The following is a 21,630-nucleotide window of genomic DNA, read 5'->3' as shown; positions in this document are numbered from 1 at the left end:
GATTCTCTTGCCTCAGCCTCCTGAGTAGATGGGATTACAGGCATATGCCACCATGCCAGGCTAGTTTTTGTATTTTTAGTAGAGATGGGGTTTCATCATAGTGGTCAGGCTGGTCTCAAACTCCTGACGTTAGGTGATCCACCCACCTTGACCTCCCAAAGTGCTGGGATTACAAGTGTGAGCCACCACACACATCGGGCTAATTTTTTTTTGTAGAGACGGGGTCATGCCATGTTTTCCAGGCTGGTCTCGAACTCCTGGGCTCAAGCAATCCATCTGCCTTGGCCTCCCAAAGTGCTGGGATTATAGGTTTGAGTCACCGTACCTGTCCCTTAATGTGTTTTTAAGATACTTTGGGATAACTCTTTTTTGTTATTGAGATTACAGAATCTAAGCAGTATTGTTCATAGAATTTTAATACAGAATGTGTTTACTTTTAAAAAAAACACTTCTGACTTTTTGAAGACAGTGATTATACATGTTTTACATTTATTTCTTTTATTCTTAAGTTAATCTTTTAAAGAAGCATCCAGCTTCACAATGTCATTAATCAATACGAATAGGTCGAGGGATGTACATTTTATTCCCATAATATGTCGCTGTTGGTCAAGGAATTGTTTCTAGGTAACTTTCGTAACTTTGTCTTGTCAACCAGTAATAATTATGTTCCGTAGGTCTTCATATTGGTAGTTGTATTCTTCAGTGTGTCTCTTTTTCGAGTTTTAATGAAGAAACTGGTTTAAGAGTTACTCTTGAGGTTCTCATTAATGTATTTCTTTTTCGTACATCTGCCCATTTCTTGCTGGTAATCACAAGACACTTCTTCACTGACTTCATATCGAAATGTTTTCTATATGTGTTATGACTTAAAGAGAGGTTTGCTTAGATAATGCCTGTCTTCCGGGCAAATGGTATGATTAGTTTAGTAATTTAATCCATCTTGCTAATATGCATTTCTAGATTCCCAGAATATAATGTTCTTGTAAGAGTTCTGTATCTTGTTTACTAATGGATAGAGAGAATTTGGTGTATATTCTTGGGGCTTCAGAATGTCTAAAATAGAGGCAGCACCAGAAGGGGATCACGGTCCTCATGAAGAATTTAAAAACTTTTGGACTTTTAAATATTAACACATTTGCTCTTCTTAGTAATATTTGAAATGATTGTAAGTTCATTGCTTAGCATTTGATATTTAGCAGATGTTTTTGTGGGGGAGAAGCTTCTATCAAAATAATGTGTAAATTCTTTTGTATGTTGGCAGTTTGGACTTAACATTTTTGTTGAAGGAGAAGAAAAATACCTGGTTTACATGTCAGCACTCGATTGCATTTTTTATTGATTTAGTAATGAAGTTCCTTCAGTTAATTGTAAATGAAAATTTAGTTACTGTTTACAAAGAAAAAATAGTATCCTAGTGTATTTCATGTATAATTTAGTGTACTTTACTCAGATACATTCGAGTGTAGTAACATGGTTTCTTTATGTATTTCAGGATTATAGGCCCTATAGGTTTAGATTCTCATGAGCCTTTTGAGCGAATATAGCAGAAAGCTCGTCACTTTTCTCATGTCTTTGAATTAAGTGGATGGCTCTTCAAGTGTCTGTCTTACTCTTAGTCTGAACATATACACTCATTCTTATCGACTCAAGGAAGTGGTCTCTGAGTTGCTTTCTGTGACTCCTTGCCTCTTTTTAACTATTGTTGGTATTTACTTGGAGAGTTGAGTCTTGTTAGGTTAACTGTCAGTCGTTCCCACCTGTGTAACTTGTAAATCCATGCAGCCTTTGCTTTCTTTCTGGCTTGATTTAGGCCGAAATAGATGTAACATTTCTTAAATGATCATGTAAGGGTTTTTTTTTTTTCCCCTTTTGAACGTAAACTAATGTAAGCTTTTTATGCTTTTCCACAGGATTAGATAAAAAAAAAAAAGGGCATTTGAGTTTATATAACATTATATATTAAATACATGTCATTTATTATGTTTATATTTTAAATTTGATTATGTATCTTCAGTTTAAAGGGTGAATTTTAAAAAGTCAAATTTAGGCAACTAATAAAACTAGCAGAAGTTGCTTTCATTTGTGGTTTTTCTCCTAGAATATTGTGTATATAGTTTGTGTTTTATAAATTATAAATGTCATGTATCCCCAAATGCAAAACCGAGTTCTGACAACTGTTAAAAAATAAAACAACAAATCCAAACAAACAAAAATGCTTGCTTAATCTGGAAGGTTAGAAATTGTTTTATTCTCTGAAGAAACAAGAAAATTACATTAGATCTAGGACTTTTGTCATAATTTAGCTTTATAATAGGGATTGACTTAAATTTACTCCTTAGGATTCTGTCTTACCTTAGCAGATTTTATAAAAGAATATCACTTAAGTAACATTTTGGGAAGGCTGGGCACATTTCACAAGCTACCTGACAAGGCAATTTTATACTAGCTAATGTGACTACCTTTTGGGCTAATGAAACTAGTTTAAAAGTTTTATGTTTTTCTCTCCACTGAACAGATCATTGTAAAATGATTATTGTAAAAATTTAGATAACACAGAAATAGGTAAAACAGAAAGCAAAAGTCCCTGTAGTCCAGCTGCTCTGGCTTTTAGTCTTTCAGATTTCATTTTCTGTATCTACTACAAGGTTAATAATATGTATTTTATTTTTAAAAATTATTGGCCAGATAATACATCCTTTCCATTTTGGGATATCACTTTACAACCTCTGTTCGAATTTTCATTCTTTTAAAAAATGTGTATGTTTGACATTATGGATATACCATAACTTATTGCCCCATTCTTGATGGATATTTAGATTTTTAGTTTTTACTTTTGCAATCATTGCTGTAGTGAACTTCATATACATCCTTGCATCTTTTGAGTAATTCTGTAGAAGTTCCTAGAAATATACTTATTAGATCAAAATGATATGCATATTTAAAAATTTAGCGGATATTACCAAATGCACCCTCAAAAGTTTTACATTACACCCCACCAGCTGTTTATGGAATGTCTGTTTACCTGTATTCTCAACACAATATTTTCAATCTTAATCTTCAGTCCAATAGGTAAAACTTTGTTAGAATTTGTTATACCGTGTCTTAATTATTAGTGAAGTTAAGTGTCAATTACTGTTTGTTTATATTTCTTTTGTGAATTGGCTGTTACAGTGTTGGATCTTGTACAGTTAGGTTGGGCTTTTTCTTACAATTCATAAGGACTTTTTGTATATTACAAATACTAGTTTTTGACTGGGTGCAGTGGCTCACGCCTGTAATCCCAGCACTTTGGAAGGCCAAGGTGGACAGACCATTTGAGATGAGGAATTCTAGACCAGCCTGACTAACATGGTGAAAGCCCATCTTTACTAAAAATACAAAAAAATTAGCTAGGTGTGGTGGCAGGCACCTGTAGTCCCAGCTACTTGTGAGGCTGAGGCAGGAGAATGCCTTGAACCCAGGAGGCAGAGTTTTGAGATTGAGTCACAAGACTCAATCTCAAAAAGCGAAAAACAAAAAATAGTTTTTTTTGTCATATGTTTTGCAGATTTTTACCCCCATTTTGATATTGTTTCTGGTATATCTTTGTTATACACTTCTTTTTCTTTTAAGTTTTGTGTTTCTTAAAGGTTCCAAAAGTCTTTCTTCACTTCAAGATTATAAATTATCTACCTATCTTTCCTTTAGTTCTCTGTTTTCATTTTTATATTCTAATATCAGTTAACCCATCAGGAATTTCCTTTGGTGTAAAGAATGAGTAGGGGATTTGGTTTTTAATTTTGTTCTTTTTAGTTTCCTGGTTGTTTCAACACTATTTACTGAGAAATTAATGAATAGTGAGGGGCAGTTGTAAATTCGTTTTCGAAGATGAGCAGAATCAGCCTTCTTGGTTGGTGGTTCCCTCGGCAGTTTTACCACTCGAGCAAGACCTGAAGTGTTTCTCTTCAGAAACCACAGCCTGTGCCATCTTGCTCACTCACTTTTTTTTCTTTTTTTTTTTTTTTTTTAATTTGACAGAGTTTCGCTCTGTTGCCCATGCTAGAGTGCAGTGGTGTCATGTTGGCTCATCTCAACCTCTGCCTCCTGGGTTCAAACTATTCTTGCGCCTCAGCCTCCGGAGCAGCTGGGACTACAGGCGTGCACCACCACACCTGGCTAAGTTTTGTATTTTTAGTAGAGACAGGGTTTCACCATGTTGGCCAGGCTGGTCTTGAACTCCTGACCTCAAGTGATCCGCCCACTTCAGCCTCCCAGAGTGCTGGGATTACAGGCCTGAGCCACTGTGCCTGGCCTTGCCCACTCACTTGAACTCGAACCCCTACTACTTTATAGTATTAAGCCCTTGATTTTAGCAAGGCTTCAAAACCATTTTACTGCCACAGCCTATATAAACTATAGATTTATATAATACTCTCTGTTACATTTCAGTTATTTTCCCCCCAGTGACAGAAATTGTTCTGTTTCTACTCACAGGAGTGTTATTGAATTAGAAATTTGAGTTTACATGTGATGGATGAACATCGCTCTTGTTACCTGCTTCATGTACTTTTTTGAGTGCCTATGTCCTGTGATGATTATTCTGTTTCTGATCTCCAGTACTTAGCAAAACTGGAGTTTTTCCGCAAAGCTGCAGATGAGGGAATGATTTACCTTAACAGCCTTTCAGGGTTTTAACCTAGGATTAACTAGGTTTGCATGTTTGTTATTCCTTTCATTCAGGGCCCAGCTTCTGAAGGTAGGATGCAAGGAAGAGCTTTAAGGATCTAAATTTCCTCTGAGCCTGGGCAACATAGTGAGATACTATCTCAATAAAAAAAATAAAAAAATTAGCCAGGTGTGGTGACACGTACCTGTAGTCCCAGCTACTTGGGAGGCTGAGGTGAGATAATCACTTGAGCCCAGGAGTTTGAGGCTGCAGTGAGCCATGATTGCACCACTGCACTCTAACCTTGGCAACAGAGCTAGACCCTGTCTCAAAAATAAAAGGGGTCTAAACTTTCTGATATTGTATTCCAAACGTCCTATGTTAAATGCTGCGTTATCATCCCCTGCCCCTTAGAATGTAGAAACCGTCACTTACAGGATAAAAGTGAACTGAGAAGCAAACACCCTTGTGTTGTAGGGTAGAGGTTCTTCACCCAATCTGGAATCAGTCTGTGACAAATACTTAACAACACAAACTGAAATAATTTACAATCTGATATGAATTATTCTTTTTCATTCCTGAACTCCAACACTCGATTAGTTGCTTTCATTAAATACATCTGTGTTGATACCTTTACAGGGTTTTTTCTTCCATTTTTATTTCTGCCTCTCTCCTGTAGGAGCCACTCATTTCTTTTCAAGTGTCTTCTTCAGTCACCCTTCCCCTATTTTGCCTTCTCAACCTGATTATGAATTCACTTCCATTATTGAGCTTCTGTTTATCCAAATTTGCTATTTATCTCATTGCAGTTTTTCTTCAGTGCTTCCTTTGCGTAAAAGTAGCCTGAACTTAAATTATATACATGGTCATTTTCACCAGAAGGGCTAGCTAATTTAAAACTTGGGTGTATTATCTTTTCTTTCCTCAAATCCTGCAGAATATAGGGTAGTTTCAGAAATCACCCCCAGCTTTTCTCTAGACTTGGTGGCAGCTGATGCTTTCTTCTGACTCTTCCTCTCCTGGAGTGCCGACCTTCCTGCACCTTCCTCGCTGTTGTCACATGGAAAGGCTACAGGATGTTAGACAATGTCAACAGTTCACTGTGTCTCTGGCATGAAATAAATGGACCAACCAGTATCCGAGAATATTTTTTACTTGGCTAACTGATTGTATATTTTCCCCTATATGAAAGTTGGACTTAGCCCTTATCATGTTAAAGGTTATTCAGAGGCAGGATGGCCATGACTGTTATCTTTGGGATGTCCTGCTGTAAAATGGGGAGTCATACCTACCTCACAGGGTAGTTGTGAAATTTAAAGAAGCTAACTTTGGTAAAGTCTCTAGCACAGTGCTTGGCACATAGTAGGGTGTGTTAATTTCTTTCCCTTCCCTGCAGGCCATTCACCTGCTCTTCCCTCTACGATTTTCCATAACACAGTTTTTACTTGGAACCAGCCTTCTGCCAAGAGTCTCAGTTTGGTTGTGTACTCCTACAACTACTATTTTTGGCTTGACTTCCCTCTCCAGCTCCCAGTGGTCCAGCCACACAGTCGCCTATTGTACCAGCTGGTTGATGTAAGTCTATCCATCCTCAGAGGAACCTGGTTACTTACCAGTAAACTGTGTTTCTCTGAAAATGTAGCATCCTTGGTAATGAATCTAGCCCCTGCCCCTTTTTTTTAAACCATTGATGAAAAATCATCTCTAACTTCCTTGTGTGATCCTCAAGTTGGAACTGGAATTAGAGAATCTAATTTGTTGATAAAGGTCTCCTAGTAAGTTCCTGAGTCCAGGACACATGGCTCTGACCAGCTGAAATGTGGAGACCCATGAGGTAAAAATTCTTTTCACTACTCTGAGTGACATGAGACTTAATTATGTAAACTGTCAAGGATGATACATTTTCAAAGAAAAATAAGTTGCTGGTAAGTAACTGGGATTTTTGAGTAATTTTTCTGTAAGTCAATAAATAAGAATCCCTCATTTGTTTTTACCAACAAATGCTTTTGCATTTGAATATTTCATAAATGAAAGGAATATGGTTAATAGTCACGGTTAATAGTTAAAGAATGGGATAGGTTTCTAGAGATACTAGAAATATAATGAGGTGGGGGTAGACCGTCAGTTTTCTAAATAGGTGCTCTCTTAGCTTTAAACAGAAATTGAAGTCTCCATTAGAGAAAGTCATCAAATGTAGTCTGTTCATTCCAGAAACATTTTTTGAGTGCCTACTGTTTTTTTGAGACACTGTGCTGAGTATCGTTTCAAGATAGAGGTGAAGCCACACTTGGCTCAGCTGCTTTTGCCCTCAGAGAGCTTATTTCTTGTTTCTTAGTGACTCTCGCATGACTCAGAACTGAGGCGATGGGATACTGGGGTATGACAGAGGTATGGGATTGGAAGTAGTATGTAGTGCTGCAGCCTGGGCCTTAATATTTTCTGTGCTTCCATAAGTTCTTTCTGTTAATGGGAAAAATCAGCTGACTTCATTCAGGATTTGCAGAGTATTTGCTATATCACTAGAACAACCATAGATGAAGCAAAGCCAATGCTCCTTCTTTCTCGTAGTTGAAAACAATATTCATTCTCTAACCCTTATGTGCGACTTTGGAATTAGGTGTTAAAGCAGGTGAATAAGTCAGAGTTGGAGAGGCAGCCCACTCCCCCTTAAGCTTTAAAAGCACTTCTTCCTTCAGAAGCCACAGAATTAATTTATTCCTGCCAAATGTAAAAAAAATCAGAATTTTCTTTTTAAGAAATGAAAATTGTTTTGTACTTTAAGTCACTGGATAGTATTTGATACTATCAGTATCACTAATTATATTCATTATATTCAGTAATTATAAGCACCTCCACCCCCAAATTTTCCCAGTTAAGTAGAAAGAAGGAAAGAAGACTTGGTAGTACTAATAAGTTGTTGTTGGAGGAAATGCTCCTATTACATTGTCATATGTCTCTATTTTATTTTTTTTTTGAGGCAGGGTCTCACTCTTGTCACCCAGGCTTAGAGTGCAGTGGTGCTGATCACAGTTCACTGCAGCCTTTGCCTCCCAGGCTCAAGTGATCCTCCCACCTCAGACCCTCAAGTAGCTGGGACCACAGGCACGTGCCACCTTGCTGGGCTAATTTTTTTGTGTTTTTAGTAGAGACAGGGTTTCCCCATGTTGCCCAGGCTGGTCTTGAACTTCTGGGCTCAAGTGATCTGCCCATCTTGGCCTGCCAGAGTGCTGAGATTGTACACTGGAGCCACTGTGCCCAGCCATGTCTCTGTTTTATATAGTAAGTACTGCATGGCTGCAATTGTTATTTTACCCCATGAGCATTGCAAGGGCAAGAACTACAGTGCAGTAATTAATTAAGCTCACGGGTGTTGCAGTCAGACTTTAAATCCAGGTTTTAATCCTGGTTTTGTAATTTGCTACCTTTCTGACTAGACAAATTATATAACTTCTCTGAACCTCAGTGTCCTCATTTGTGAAGTTTTGATGCTAAAACTATATCATAAGGTTGTAATGAATAATTAAGATAATGTATATAAGCACTTAGCACAGTGCCTGCAATATAGTACGTGCTCAATAAATGTTAACTGCTGTTTTTATTGGAATATTGGATGGATGGATGGATGGATGAAGGATTGTATCAGAGGCCAAATAGCAGGAAGGGGAAAGATTATGGGCTCTGGAGTGTTAGTAAACTGTTCACACCGTCTTGTTTACTTGGGTTATGAGCCTTATTAGTATTATGATCTTTATCTTTGCCTTTTTGGAAAGCAAATTAATGGATGAATCACTGTCACAGTTCTTTCTAACTACTCCATCCTTAAACCTTTACTTTCACTAAGGAAGGAATTATTTTTGTGCTGCAGTGACTGTGATGATTGAGAGATTATCCCACTGGCCTGATGCAACCCAATGCTGAGGGTCAGGTGTGGCGCATATGCCAGATTTCTACTCTGAATTTCACCACACCTCGTTCTGCTATTCTTAAGACATTTTAAATAAAAAATTTAAACATTTAATATGTATGTGTGTATATATATATGATTTTTCAGTTTCATTTTACTACACTTCTTTTTTGCTCTATTTTCATTGATTGTGGATTATGAATGTATGTCTAGGATATTTTTGAGAAGGCTCTGGAGGACTTACACTTGGGCAGTAGTACTCTTTAAGGAATCTCGGATTTGTAGACAGGGTGAAAAGTGCTGTGGTTATTTGGGCACAGAGTTTTGCCATATTTCAGAGAATCAAAGATGCAAAATTTTTCACATTTAACATTCAAAACCAACATGCATCTTAGAATCACTATGATAAGAACGGATTATATCTTTGTTTAGTTGGCAGCACTTTTTTCTTAGTGATACAGAACACAATGGTATACCTTGAAATCGCTGTCATCATAGATTGTATGAAATATGGTGTTTCAAGGGACTATGTGCACTGACACATTATAGCAGTACGGCATCATGGCAATGTGAGGAGCGGGAAGAGCAGGGGCTCCAGAGTCAGACTTTTGGAGTTTACATTCTAGCCCGAGAACCATGCGCAATCTTGGGCAAGCTACTTATCCTTTCTTTTCTATAGTTTTCTCACCTGTAAAATGGGTGCTAAGAATAGTATCCATCTTACAGTGTTATAATGAGGATTAAATAGAAGACATGTAATGTGTTTAAAATAGCCTAGCACATAAAAAGTACTTAGTAATTAGCTAATATTATAATTCAGAGATTACAGTTTTGCAGAATAGATTTGAATTTACTTTGTTGTGATTGAAACACAAACCCATTACCCTTAATATTTATGTATCATCTGATAATATCAGCAGTTGACACTTAGATTTTAAAAAAGGAAGATAAAGATAAGGAAGATTAACCTAACAGGTTTTCTTATTCTTGTTAAGTAAGATTTAAGTGGTTTATTTGGTATATATATTATTATTCTGTGTGGTTGGAATGTAAGAGAAATGAAGGATGAGCTAGGAAATAAATGTCTAGCAAAAGCATGGAGCAGTTAATCAGATTGCTGAATCTCACATAAGTACAGTTTTTGATTCTTACTGATATTGGTAAGTATGGGAAGGGTTGGAGGTTTTGAACATTTGGAAAATTTGAAGCATTTTTTCACCCTAAGTAAAAGAGAGAAAAGAGAGAATCCTATTTGGTTTATATGACCACTTTACTGTCCTAGGTAAGGACTTTATTTTCAAAATTAAATATTTAGGTAGGCAGCATCTCTTTACAATATGATGGCTACAGCTTAAGGTTGTCCTTTTAAGAGTCAATTTTATTTTTTCTGTTTTAGTGTTCGGTGACCAGTGACTTGGATTTTCCAACACAAGTCATCCCATTAAAGACTCTGAATGCAGTTGCTTCAGTACCCATAATGTATTCTTGGTCTCCCCTACAGCAGAATTTTATGGTATGTAAATAAGATATCTTCTGCTTATTTGATAACTTATTTGAAATAAAAAAGCATAGATAATTTTATTGTCAAGGTGAATCAAGACAGTATAAATTCTGAAAAGCTATCAAAATAACACTTGAAGTAATTTTTAAAAATTGATTAATATAGTTTCTTTAAGGCCTGTGCAGTATTACTCTTTTCCTGTATTCTCCAAAGGAAAAGTGTTAAGCAGTAACCATACCTAGGATTAAAAAGATTTAAAAGATGGACTGGGCATTGTGGCTCATGCTTGTAATCCCAGCACTTTGGGAGGCTGAGGCAGACTGATCACTTGAGTCCGGGAATTGGAGATCCACCTGGGCAATATGGCGAAACGCTGTCTCCTCAAAAAAAAACACCAAAAATTAGCTGGGTGTGGTGCATGTCAGTAGTCACAAGCTACTCAGGAGGCTGAGGTGGAAGGATGGCTTGAGGGAGGCGGAGGTTGTAGTGAGCTGGGATTGTGCCATTGCACTCCAGCCTGGGTGACAGCCAGACCCTGTCTCAAAAACAAACAAACAAAAAAGGAATGAAGCTTATAGTTCTTATCCTTAAAAAAGTCAGTGTCCTATAGTCTAAATCTGACTTTGGGTTTTTGTTAATTGAGAACTTACTGTTAAAAACAATTTAGGTGGCATTTTATTGTGATAATGTACATTATATAATTTCATAGGGCTTATAAAACATGAGCTGAAATATATTTCCATTGCTAACTCTGACCCAGCAGCTTTTGTAATAAAATGCTAAAGAGAAACTGAAGCATGTGTTCTTGACTTGCATTGCTAAATAAAAAATATATAGTTGTATTACTTAATTGGTATATAAAGTGGAAAGGCTAGTAAAATGTTGATGGAAGTCCTTGGTGAACTGCTTTAGGGAATTTTTTAGTAACTTTGTACAGAAGATTGTCAGCTTCAGTTCCTCTTCTGTAGTTGTATAAATTTGAGTGTAGTTTGAGAATTACATTGCACGACCTTGAGGGAAGTTTCATGTTTTCACAGACTGAAATTCTGGAAGAATATGGTATTTAAATTTTTCATTAGATATAATTTATGAATCATCCGTGGATTTTGCTGGTCCAGCCTGGGTGACAGAGCCAGACCCTGTCTGATTTTGCTGACCAAAGCAGATTAGGCACACAATCTTTATTATAACTAGGATATGTTTTGGTGAGCAGGATGATGTGGATATGATTGAAAAGACAAAATATGTAAGTGTCACTTAATTTTGGCTTAGATATAAAGAAATCAACCCCTAGTTTAAATGAGATAGTGCAAGTGAAATGAGATGAAAACAGGCCTCTAGTGTGTACATAATCTTGAATTTGAATATATGGGTACATTAAAATCTGCATTTTAATTACCCTTTTATCCCACTTTTCCTTGTCTGTCTATGGTACTGTTATCTTTATGAACTCTCCAGTTGTCCTAAATTTGTTACCTAGGGATTATTTGAGATTTTTTCCCACATTTCCTGCCTGCTAGTAGTCCCATGTATGGCATTTTCCAGCGTGTTCTTCCCTGTGGGCCATGATCACAGTGCCGGGCCCAGCCTGCGCCATCTCACTCTTTAAAGAGCTGCTGTGTCCTCCCAGTCAGGCATAGCCAGTCCGATTCTGCTTGTCAGAATTATCTTTCTAAAATTCTGTTTTTAACCAATATCCTTTTCAAAGGCCTCTTAAGATTTAGACTTGTCTTCACTTGGAATTAGTCTTTTTAAACGTGTGCTTCAGAACTGTCCAGTCTTTATCTATGATTACTGTCATTTTTATTCTTCATTGGAAATGCTCTTCCTCCCATGAATGTCAGCTTTCTTTCCCTTGTATTCTTAAGTATTCTGTTCTCTCTTAACTTTTCTTTGATTGGCTCCTCTTCTCTGTTGTCTTCCAAAGCTTGATAAAAACTCACCTGTCATCTTTACTAGCACTGTCAACTTTGATATTCATCTCATTCATCTAAATATTGAAATATTTTATGTTTTTGTAGAATGTTCTTATTTTACATATAAGTACATATCCTTTTGGCATAAACTTTAATGGACTATCAATACTGTCCATCCCTAGAATTTTATTATATTGGATGTCTTAATTTTTTTTTTTCATTTTACCTTAAACTATTACAAGTTAATGGCTGTTTTAATAACCAGATCATCAAGTGGAATTTGGGAGTCTTATGGTCGTTTTTTGGGATGGGTCTATATGGATCTTGATATACCATATTTCATCATCCTGTATTAACATCTAAAGTGTGCCTTAAAACCGATGATGGCTGGGCATGGTGGCTCATGGTGCCAGACACCTGTCATCCCAGCACTTTGGGAGCCAAGGCGGGCGGATCACTTGAGCTCAGGAGTTCGAGACCAGCCTGGGCAGCATAGTAAGACACTTGTCTCAAATTAAAAACAAAAAACAGAAAAACAAACGGATGATGTCTTCTCATAATCTAGAGCATCTTTTTCTTTCTTAGAGGTATGTAAAATAATGGTAAGTTTTAATAATTGATGACAGACTAAGTGCAGTATTTTTTCTTGAATCAAAATTTTTTCCTGTCAACAGTTTTCTCAGATATGCTTATTGGCGAGAGGAGTCTTTTTATTCTTTGATACATTTTAGAGTTTGCTCTCTGACTAGTATTTTAAATCTGGACTGGGTAAAGACATCTACATATGAAAAAAAGGTTGTATTTTAGTTATTTCACATTTGATACTTAGAATAAACCTGCTTTTTAAATTTGTTTTTTCTTATTTTTAGGTGGAAGATGAAACTGTTTTACATAACATTCCGTATATGGGAGATGAAGTTTTAGACCAGGATGGTACTTTCATTGAAGAACTAATAAAAAATTATGATGGAAAAGTACACGGGGATAGAGGTGAGCCATATGCTTCTTCTCTTGGAAAAAGGGGCTAAAGAATTGAGAGATAATTTTGTTTATAAGGCATAGGGCATGAGAAAAATTTTAATATTAAAATTAAGTTTTGCACTGAACTATAAGGGACTGAACCTGGGCCCAGGCCTGAGATTTTCAGTATTTTCCCTAATTATTTTTGGGAAAATTAGGAGGATCATGTTTGCTACCTGATAATTACGCATAGTTGGTTATAACATAAATTATAATGACAGTAACATGTAAATTAAATAGAAATTGAGTGTATGTAGATTTTAAGATTCTTTAGTAATAAAATTAATTAGGATTGGGGCTCTGCTGTGGCATGTGGGGGCTCCAGCAGCCCCTACTGTTCAAAAATACTGTTCCTCTAGGGACTACAGTACCTGAAATTCAATCATTAGAGTCATGGTTTCAGTTTTTTGTGTCCAGGAGGCCCTGTTAAAGTGTCTGAAAGGATAATATTTGTAATGTCATCATCCATTGTCATTATCAGCAGAAAGCAGGATCTGAAGTCATCAGTTAAAGGACAGATCCATTGTTTGGGAGGAGGCTAAAGCCACAATCAGTTCCTAGAGAATTCAGTTTTCTACTAGAAACTTTTGGGGAGGGGCTATTCAACAGAAAGTAGCAGGTATTAAAGATAATTTTCCTTCCTAACTTTGCCTAACGCCAGTCTTGAAAATGATCTTATCTTTTCCTCCCCTCATTTCAATAATAATGTTTTAGTGCTAGTTACTAGGCTATCTATGCCTGTTTTGTCCAAGTAGAAAAAGGATACATAAACTTTTGACATTACTACTTCCCCTGTGTGTTTCTGACATTTGATGCATTTCAGAATGTGGGTTTATAAATGATGAAATTTTTGTGGAGTTGGTCAATGCCCTTGGTCAATATAATGATGATGATGATGATGATGATGGAGACGATCCTGAAGAAAGAGAAGAAAAACAGAAAGATCTGGAGGATCACCGAGATGGTATGCCTGTTTATTAGGATTCTGTGTAGCCATTACAGCTTTCTTTCAAAAACAGTAGAAAGAGTAGAAGTAGAGCTTAGTTTCTTCTTTCTCTTTTTCTTTGCTGAATGTCACACTGATAGCAGTATAATCCAAATTAGCGTATTATGGCCAGGCAAGGTGGCTAACCCTGTAATCCTAGCATTTTGGGAGGCTAAGGTGGGCAGATTGCTTGAGCCCAGGAGTTCAAGACCAGCCTGGGCAACATAGTGAGACCCCATCTCTACTAAAAAGTAAAAACATGAGGCAGGGTGATTGCTTGAGCCCAGGAGGTGTGTAGGTTGCAATGAGCTGTGATTGTGCCACTTCACAATCTGGCTGGGTGACAGAGTGAGACCCTGCCTTAAAAAAGATAAAAGAAAAAAAGAAAAAAGCATATTACTTGCAACATTATCTTCACTTGAGTGTCTCTGTTTCCTTTGGCTAGCAAAGAACATAATTTTTTGTGTGCTTCTCTGGGCATCATTATAATATATAACATATTGATATTCACTATGTACAAGTTGTGTACTAATCACTTCATGTGCACCAGCTCACTTAATCCTCATAACGGCTTCATGAGGTGGATGTTATTATCAGATCCATTTTCTATTTGAGGGGATAGATTTAGAGAGGTTAAGTAACTTATAAGATTACACTATTGGGAAGAAACAGACAATAGCTGGTGTTCTCTACTTGGCAAAGCTCGTGTTAAAGCAGCATAGAATAATTTGGCGGGTGAAATAGCAATTTCTAAGAAGCATATTTGAAAAAGAGAAAATAACAAAAAGGTACCTTATTGATCATCTAGTTCTGCTCCTTCATTTTACAGATGAGTAAACAGACCCAAGAGGTAAAGTGATCACTCTGTCACAAAAATCAGTTAGTAGCAGAGCTGGGAGTGGAACCTAGGTTTTCTGCTTCCCAGTGTTCTTAAAGCTTTTCATATTTGAATTTTGTTTTTGACCAACTGGTATTCCACAGACACATGTAAAGTGTGTGAGAAGTAAGTGAAACACAAAATTGAGATGAAATTTCTTAGAAAATCAACTTTGTTACAGAGACGTAGTGGGGTGGAGAAAATTAAAGATCGAAAACTTGTTTACTTCCATTCTTTTTTTCCTTTCATATTCTCCTGTTTAGATAAAGAAAGCCGCCCACCTCGGAAATTTCCTTCTGATAAAATTTTTGAAGCCATTTCCTCGATGTTTCCAGATAAGGGCACAGCAGAAGAACTAAAGGAAAAGTAAGATATGTTCCTTTGAGGCAATCTTGCCCTGTGTGGTATGTAACTCTTGGTTTATTACAAATGGAATCAATGTAGTGGATGAGCCACTACACTTTATTTACAGTGTTTGCAAGATACTTGAAGCAACATATGTACCTGTGGTACTCTGCATTACAAAGTATTTCCTGTAGATAGAATAAATAATTTATATCTACACATAAACACACATATGCACATAAAATTTACAGTGGTAGATTTACAGGAAAATTATCTGGATACTGATAGCAAAATTTGGTGTTTAGTTAAAACTGATATATCCTTTTCCATGATATATTTGAATCATATCAATGAATTTGATTCTTCGTAACACCATGCACAATATTTAGTTGGCTCTTTATCTAAATAAAGATTGTTGTAGGTTAGAGCCATTCCTATATGTTTTAGGCAAGATGAACATCAAAAGTAACACATGGAAACCTTTTAGAAACTGTTTTCAAAAAAGTGATTTTTGTTTCATGTTTACTTAAATTTTTCTTGGTTAATGTCAGATATAAAGAACTCACCGAACAGCAGCTCCCAGGCGCACTTCCTCCTGAATGTACCCCCAACATAGATGGACCAAACGCTAAATCTGTTCAGAGAGAGCAAAGCTTACACTCCTTTCATACGCTTTTCTGTAGGCGATGTTTTAAATATGACTGCTTCCTACATCGTAAGTGCAATTATTGTACGTTTTCATTTTCTATCTTTGTTGTGGAATTATGTTTTAAAACCAGCTTGGAGAGTGCTATCATTTATTACAACTAGAATTTATCAGTTAATCCTGTAGTTACTTTCAAAAGTCTTTAGATCTCAGTATTATTATTTTTACTTTGTTGCTTGAGGATTGCTCTGAAATCTTTTGTATGTATTTCATTTGGACTACTATTTTCCACTAATACAGAATTCAGGTCAGTGATTTTTTTTTTTTTTTTCCGTAAGTGCTAACTAAGCAGCTGTTTTACAATAAAACTATTATTATGAACTAACTGATAGCCCAGAGCAACATTGCTGATATTGATGAACAAATTGTGTTAAATAAGAAATTGGCCAAAAAAATGTTCAGGTAAGTGCTTGTCGATTTAGTGTAAATTTTTTTTGCCCTCTGGGTAAGTTGTTTTTTTAAAAAATACCTGCATTTGAATACAAGTAAAACATAACATGTTCTTAGTGAAAATTTAAGTATGGTATATACAAAAATACTTTTTTCCCCTGGCATTTCTAGGGAATGTGGTTTCTTAGTAAATTTTCCTGGTAATTGAAACTTTTAAGCGCAGTTTAAAAGCATCAACTACTTTTGAGGCACATATTTTGAAAATGTATTTAATAGTTCCTAATTTTCCTAGAATAGTTTGCTTATTATAGTTCGGTTTTTCCCATATTGTATTTTAGTATGTCTGTCTATGGTAACTTCTTTAGGGCCTTTGACCCATTGTAAAATCGTTTTCTCCTGTACTAAATGGCCCCACATTGCTTTGTTTTGAGTTCCTATGCCTACCATTGACAGATTTATTCCTCCTCATTCACCAGTGATACGTCTTTTTAAGCTTGTCCAAGCTACTGTACCTCACCTCCTCCTAAGTTTTTGCTGTGCTTATTTTTCCTGCACCTGATAATGTGTTGAGTGATGTATACATTGGTCTGGAAATGTTAAGTTTTGTTTTTGTGTGTGACATATTAGTGGTTTAGTTATCTTAAAATAGAAAAACTTGAAGTAGATTTTTAGAATTATCATTATATCGTAACCTCCTTGCTCTTGTTCTCAACTTCTATTCTGGTTTAAATTGATTTGGTAGTTTTAAAAATTCGTAGTAAGTCATCCATTTGTTGCTTCAGCCATTGGACAGTTAAGCCCTTGAAATAGTTGTCTTGAATTTCATTTTAATTCCCCTTTACACACCATCAATTTATGAATTACATCCAGTTTTTATTAAGAATATTGTAAATTGCATGCAGATATCACTATGCCTAAAGAATTGAGTAGAAGCACTATTTTGGAGTTGCTGAAAGGTCCTTCCAATTTTTTGTTTATAGATGTAGCATTTAGTAAAGTTTTTTGCTGTAAAAATGAACCATAGAAGTAGGACACTACTTTTAAACATTACAAGAGTTTTTTTATTGTGCTATTCAGAGATGAGTAATTTTTTTTTTTTTTAACTTGAACCTTGAACCTATTACGTATCTCATTATTCTAGCTGGGGAGAAGAGAGGAATATTTTACTTTATTAATAAAGTTGGCTTTCATGGGACTAACTGGCTGCCTCCTTGTAGCATTTGGTAGCCATGGGTCCAACTTTGCTAGGCCCACTTTTACTTCTTTTTACGGTAGAGCCAATGTCTTCATCATTCAATCCTAATGAGTTCCATAGGAACTTCATTGCTTTACATTAACTTTGACAAAATACCACACATGGTATATTTTTCTTAGGTAAAATAAGTTACTAAATCATTAAATACATACAATCGTGCATTATGGACGGAGATGCATTCTGAGAAATGTGTTGTTAGGTGATTTTGGCATTGTGTAAACAGAGTGTACTTACACAAACCTAGATGGTACAGCCCATGACACACCTAGGCCACACACCCTGAAGCATGTCACTCATTGTACTGGATACTGGAGGCAGTTGTGACACAATGGCAAGTATTTGTATATTTAAATCATTAATAAACATAGAAAAGGTATAGTAAAAATACAATATTATGATCTCATGGTACCACTATTGTATATACGGTCCATCATTGACTCAGATGTTATGCAGTACATAACTGTATTTTTTTTTTTTTTTTTTTTTGAGATGAAGTCTCATTCTGTTGCTCAGGCTGGAGTGCAGTGGTGCAATTTCAGCTCACTGCAGCCTCCGCCTGCTGGATTCAAAGGATTCTCCTGTCTCAGCCTCCTGAGTAGCTGGGATTACAGGCGCCCGCCACCACGTCCAGCTAATTTTTGTATTTTTAGTAGAGATGGGGTTTCACCATGTTGGCCAGGCTGGTCTTGAACTCCTGACCTCAAGTGATCCACCTGCCCCGGCCTCCCAGAGCGTTGGGATTACAGGCGTGAGCTACTGCGCCTGGTCGATTGTATGTTAAATGTAGCGTTTTGTGCTTTAGTTTTCTGGTCTCTATCTTGGGGATATGGTACTACTTTATAGAGCTGTTGTGAGGATTAGATGAATTAATATGTGGAAAATAGTTAAAATGGTACCTGACTCTTGTTACCTGTTGTGATTTTTAAAATAGGTCATCATTCACATGGTTTACATTTCTAAAAAGTATTAATATGAAGATGTGCTGGGCGCAGTGGCTCATCCTTTTAATCCCAGTGCTTTGGGAGGCAGAGGTGGAAGGATTGCTTGAGCCCAAAAGTTTAAGGCTACAGTGAGCTATGATCATGCCACTGTACTCCAACTGGGTGACAGAGTGAGACCCCATCTCTTTAAAAAAAAAAAAAAAAAGTGAAAATGTGTACAGTGAAGTCTCCCAATGATTTTCTGTTCCCCATCCATCGAATTTTTACCTCACTCCTTCCACTTTTATTAGTAGTTAACCACTTTTATTAGTTCTCTTGTATTTTTTTTTTTTTTTTTTACAGTTTCTTTGACAAGTATAAAGATATTCTTTTTTTCCTGACCATCTTATTTAAATGGTGCCATAGCATTCAGGCTTTTCCCTTTTTTGGGGATAAGGATAGGATTTAATATTGTAGCTATTAGCTTTATCTGTATAGCTGCATAGCCTGTGCTGTAGGAGGTTGCAGAACTTACTGGACTGGTCTCTAATGGTGACCATTTGGATTATTTTGAGCCTTATGCTGTAACAGTGCTACAGTGAATTATCTTGCAGATATCTGTACCCATTTCACACAAGTTTAAGTTTACCTGATAAACTCTATTTAGGTATTGCCAAATGACCTGCCATACAGGGATACAGCACCTTAAAACCCTACCAGCAAAGTCAGAGAGCCCTGCCCATAGAAAGTGTTACCAAACTAATTTTTAAAGTTGATTTTGTAAGTGAAAAATGGCTTTTAGTATTATTTTTAAGTTCTTGTTTTTCTTTATTTTTTAATCTCTGCTTCCCACAGGTGATAAGCATTGTTTTAATATCTGGGTTTTATTCCTTTGAATGAGGGTAGGATCTTCCTATATGTTGAAGAGTGAACTATTTTTATTCTTTGTTTTTTTTGTTTTTGTGAGACAGGGGTCTTGCTTTGTCGCCCAGGCTGGAGTGCAATCTCGGCTCACTGCAACCTCTGCCTCCTGGGTTCAAGTGATTCTCCCGCGTCAGCCTTCTGAGTAGCTAGGATTACAGGCGCGCACCACCTCGCCTGGCTCATATTTGTATTTTTAGTAGAGACAGGCAGGGTTTCACCATGTTGGCCAGGCTGGTCTCAAACTCCTGACCTCAGGTAATAACCCACCTTAGCTGTGTGCTAGGATTACAGGTGTGAGCCACCGCACCTGGCCTATTTTTATTCTTGGTCTTATAGGTCTTTTGATAATCTTAGGAGCTTTTTATATAATCAGGAAATTAGGTGTTTTGAAATATGAGTTGCAATTTTTTTCAGGTTTATTTGATAAAAGTCTCATAAGCAAAGTTTAAACTTTTTTTTTTTTTTGGAGACAGAGTCTTGCTCTGTCTCTCACTTCCAAAGTTGCCTAGTTGTTTCATTTACTGAAAAGTTCATCTTTCACTACCTTGAAATATTTCCTTCATTGCCTATTGCCATATGTATTTGGGTTTCTCAACATTGTGTTCCTTTAGTCTATTCATGAGGCGGTATTCAGCCATCTCCTGGCAATTCTTGTTTTTCTATATAAATTTATTTATTTATAGACAGGGTCTTGCTCTGTCACCCAGGCTGGAGTGGTGCAGTGGCATAATCATGGCTCACTGCAGCCTTCACCTCCTGAGCTCAAGCTATTCTCCCATCTCAGCCTCCTGCGTAGCTGGGACTACAAGCATGCACCACCATTGCTGGCTAGTTTCCTTTTTCTTTTTTTTCTTTTCTTTTTTAGAGATAGGGTCTCACTGTGTTGCCTAGGCTGGTCTTAAACTCCTGGCCTCAAGTGATCCTCCTACCTTGGGCTCCCAAAGTGCTGGGATTACAGGCATGAGCCACTGTACCCAGCCTATATACATTTCAAAATCTGTTTGTCTAGTTCTTTTTTTAAAAAATTAGCAGTATGTTTATTGGAATCCCATTAAATTTATAAATTACCTAACTTCTTTTTAAAATATAAGGGTTAAGTCTCACTAACCATACCATCACCTCTCTTTTTGTGTCCTTTAATTACCTCCCAAGTTTTCTTTATATAACTCTTGTACATTTTTTGTCGAGTATTTCTAGGTATTAAACTTATTGCTGTTGGGCCTTTTCCACATTTTGTCTTCTGTTTTGTACCCTGCTACCTTACTGCATTGTCTTCGTGATTATCAGTTTCTCAGTACATTCTTAGGAGTTTTCCAGCTGTGTAATTATACTGTCTGTAGTTATTAATGGTTTTGCCTTCTTTCCAGTCTTTATAACTGAAGCTTCTTTCTCTTTTCTACATACTTTATTTATTTATTTTTTGGTGGGGCGGGGAGCGGGGAGGCTTTCTGATTAAAAAAAAACAAAAACAGCCTGCAAGACAAATTGTAAAAGAGCTGTAACTGTCTTTTCTACCCACTTCAGCTTGTATTTTCAGTACAGTTTAAAATATAGTAGTGCTGGTAGATAGAGATAAATGTTCTGTCTCTTCTGAATGAGTTTTAGAAAATTATTCTTTACATCCAAGTTGAATAAAGTTTATGTGTTTTCTAATGGTGGTTTTATTTTTGTTAATATTCTTGTTTTCTCTGTATTTCATTGTCACTTTTTTTTTAAGAAGTGGTTTACATATTTTAAATTATGTATTTTTTTTCTTCAGAGAACAAGCTACAATGTTAGATTAACTCATAAAGAGAAAAATAGTTGTATTAGCGTGCCTAAGCGAACGTAATCCAGCACCAGATTAGTATTGGGTGTTAGGCTTTCTGGAGCCTAATTGCTCACACACTGCAACAGAATCTAAGCCTTGAATTTTTCTTCTTTTTTTTTTTTTTTTGAGACAGAATCTCGCTGCCCAGGCTGGAGTGCAGTGGCCGGATCTCAGCTCACTGCAAGCTCTGCCTTCTGGGTTTATGCCATTCTCCTACCTCAGCCTCCCAAGTAGCTTGGGACTACAGGCGTCTGCCACCTCGCCCGGCTAGGTTTTTTTTTTGTATTTTTTCATAGAGACGGAGTTTCACCGTGTTAGCCAGGATGGTCTCGATCTCCTGACCTCGTGATCCACCCGTCTCGGCCTCCCAAAGTGCTGGGATTACAGGCTTGAGCCACTGCGCCTGGCCAATTTTTCTTCTTTAAAAACACA

At 36.6% G+C, this 21,630-nt stretch overlaps 1 protein-coding gene and 1 pseudogene across 19 annotated transcripts in view; one reads left to right on the top strand and one right to left on the bottom strand.

Moving 5' to 3' along the window:
- EZH2 (enhancer of zeste 2 polycomb repressive complex 2 subunit) overlaps nucleotides 1–21,630 on the top strand; it is a 77,016-nt gene that overhangs the window by 41,768 nt on the left and 13,618 nt on the right. For 11 of the 19 annotated variants that reach the window (XM_077995074.1, XM_077995068.1, XM_077995073.1 and 8 more), the window contains 5 exon segments: nucleotides 9,946–10,062; nucleotides 12,836–12,956; nucleotides 13,810–13,950; nucleotides 15,112–15,214; nucleotides 15,745–15,908. In XM_077995074.1, coding sequence (XP_077851200.1) covers nucleotides 9,946–10,062; nucleotides 12,836–12,956; nucleotides 13,810–13,950; nucleotides 15,112–15,214; nucleotides 15,745–15,908 — 646 coding nt within the window. 19 annotated transcript variants of the gene reach the window in all.
- Nucleotides 20,828–20,895, bottom strand: LOC114677216 (U7 small nuclear RNA; annotated as a pseudogene).

The sequence above is a fragment of the Macaca mulatta genome, chromosome 3 (genome assembly GCF_049350105.2).
Source record: "Macaca mulatta isolate MMU2019108-1 chromosome 3, T2T-MMU8v2.0, whole genome shotgun sequence".
In the NCBI taxonomy this organism is placed as follows: Eukaryota; Metazoa; Chordata; class Mammalia; order Primates; family Cercopithecidae; genus Macaca; species Macaca mulatta.
This window is presented reverse-complemented; position numbering and strand designations above follow the sequence as displayed.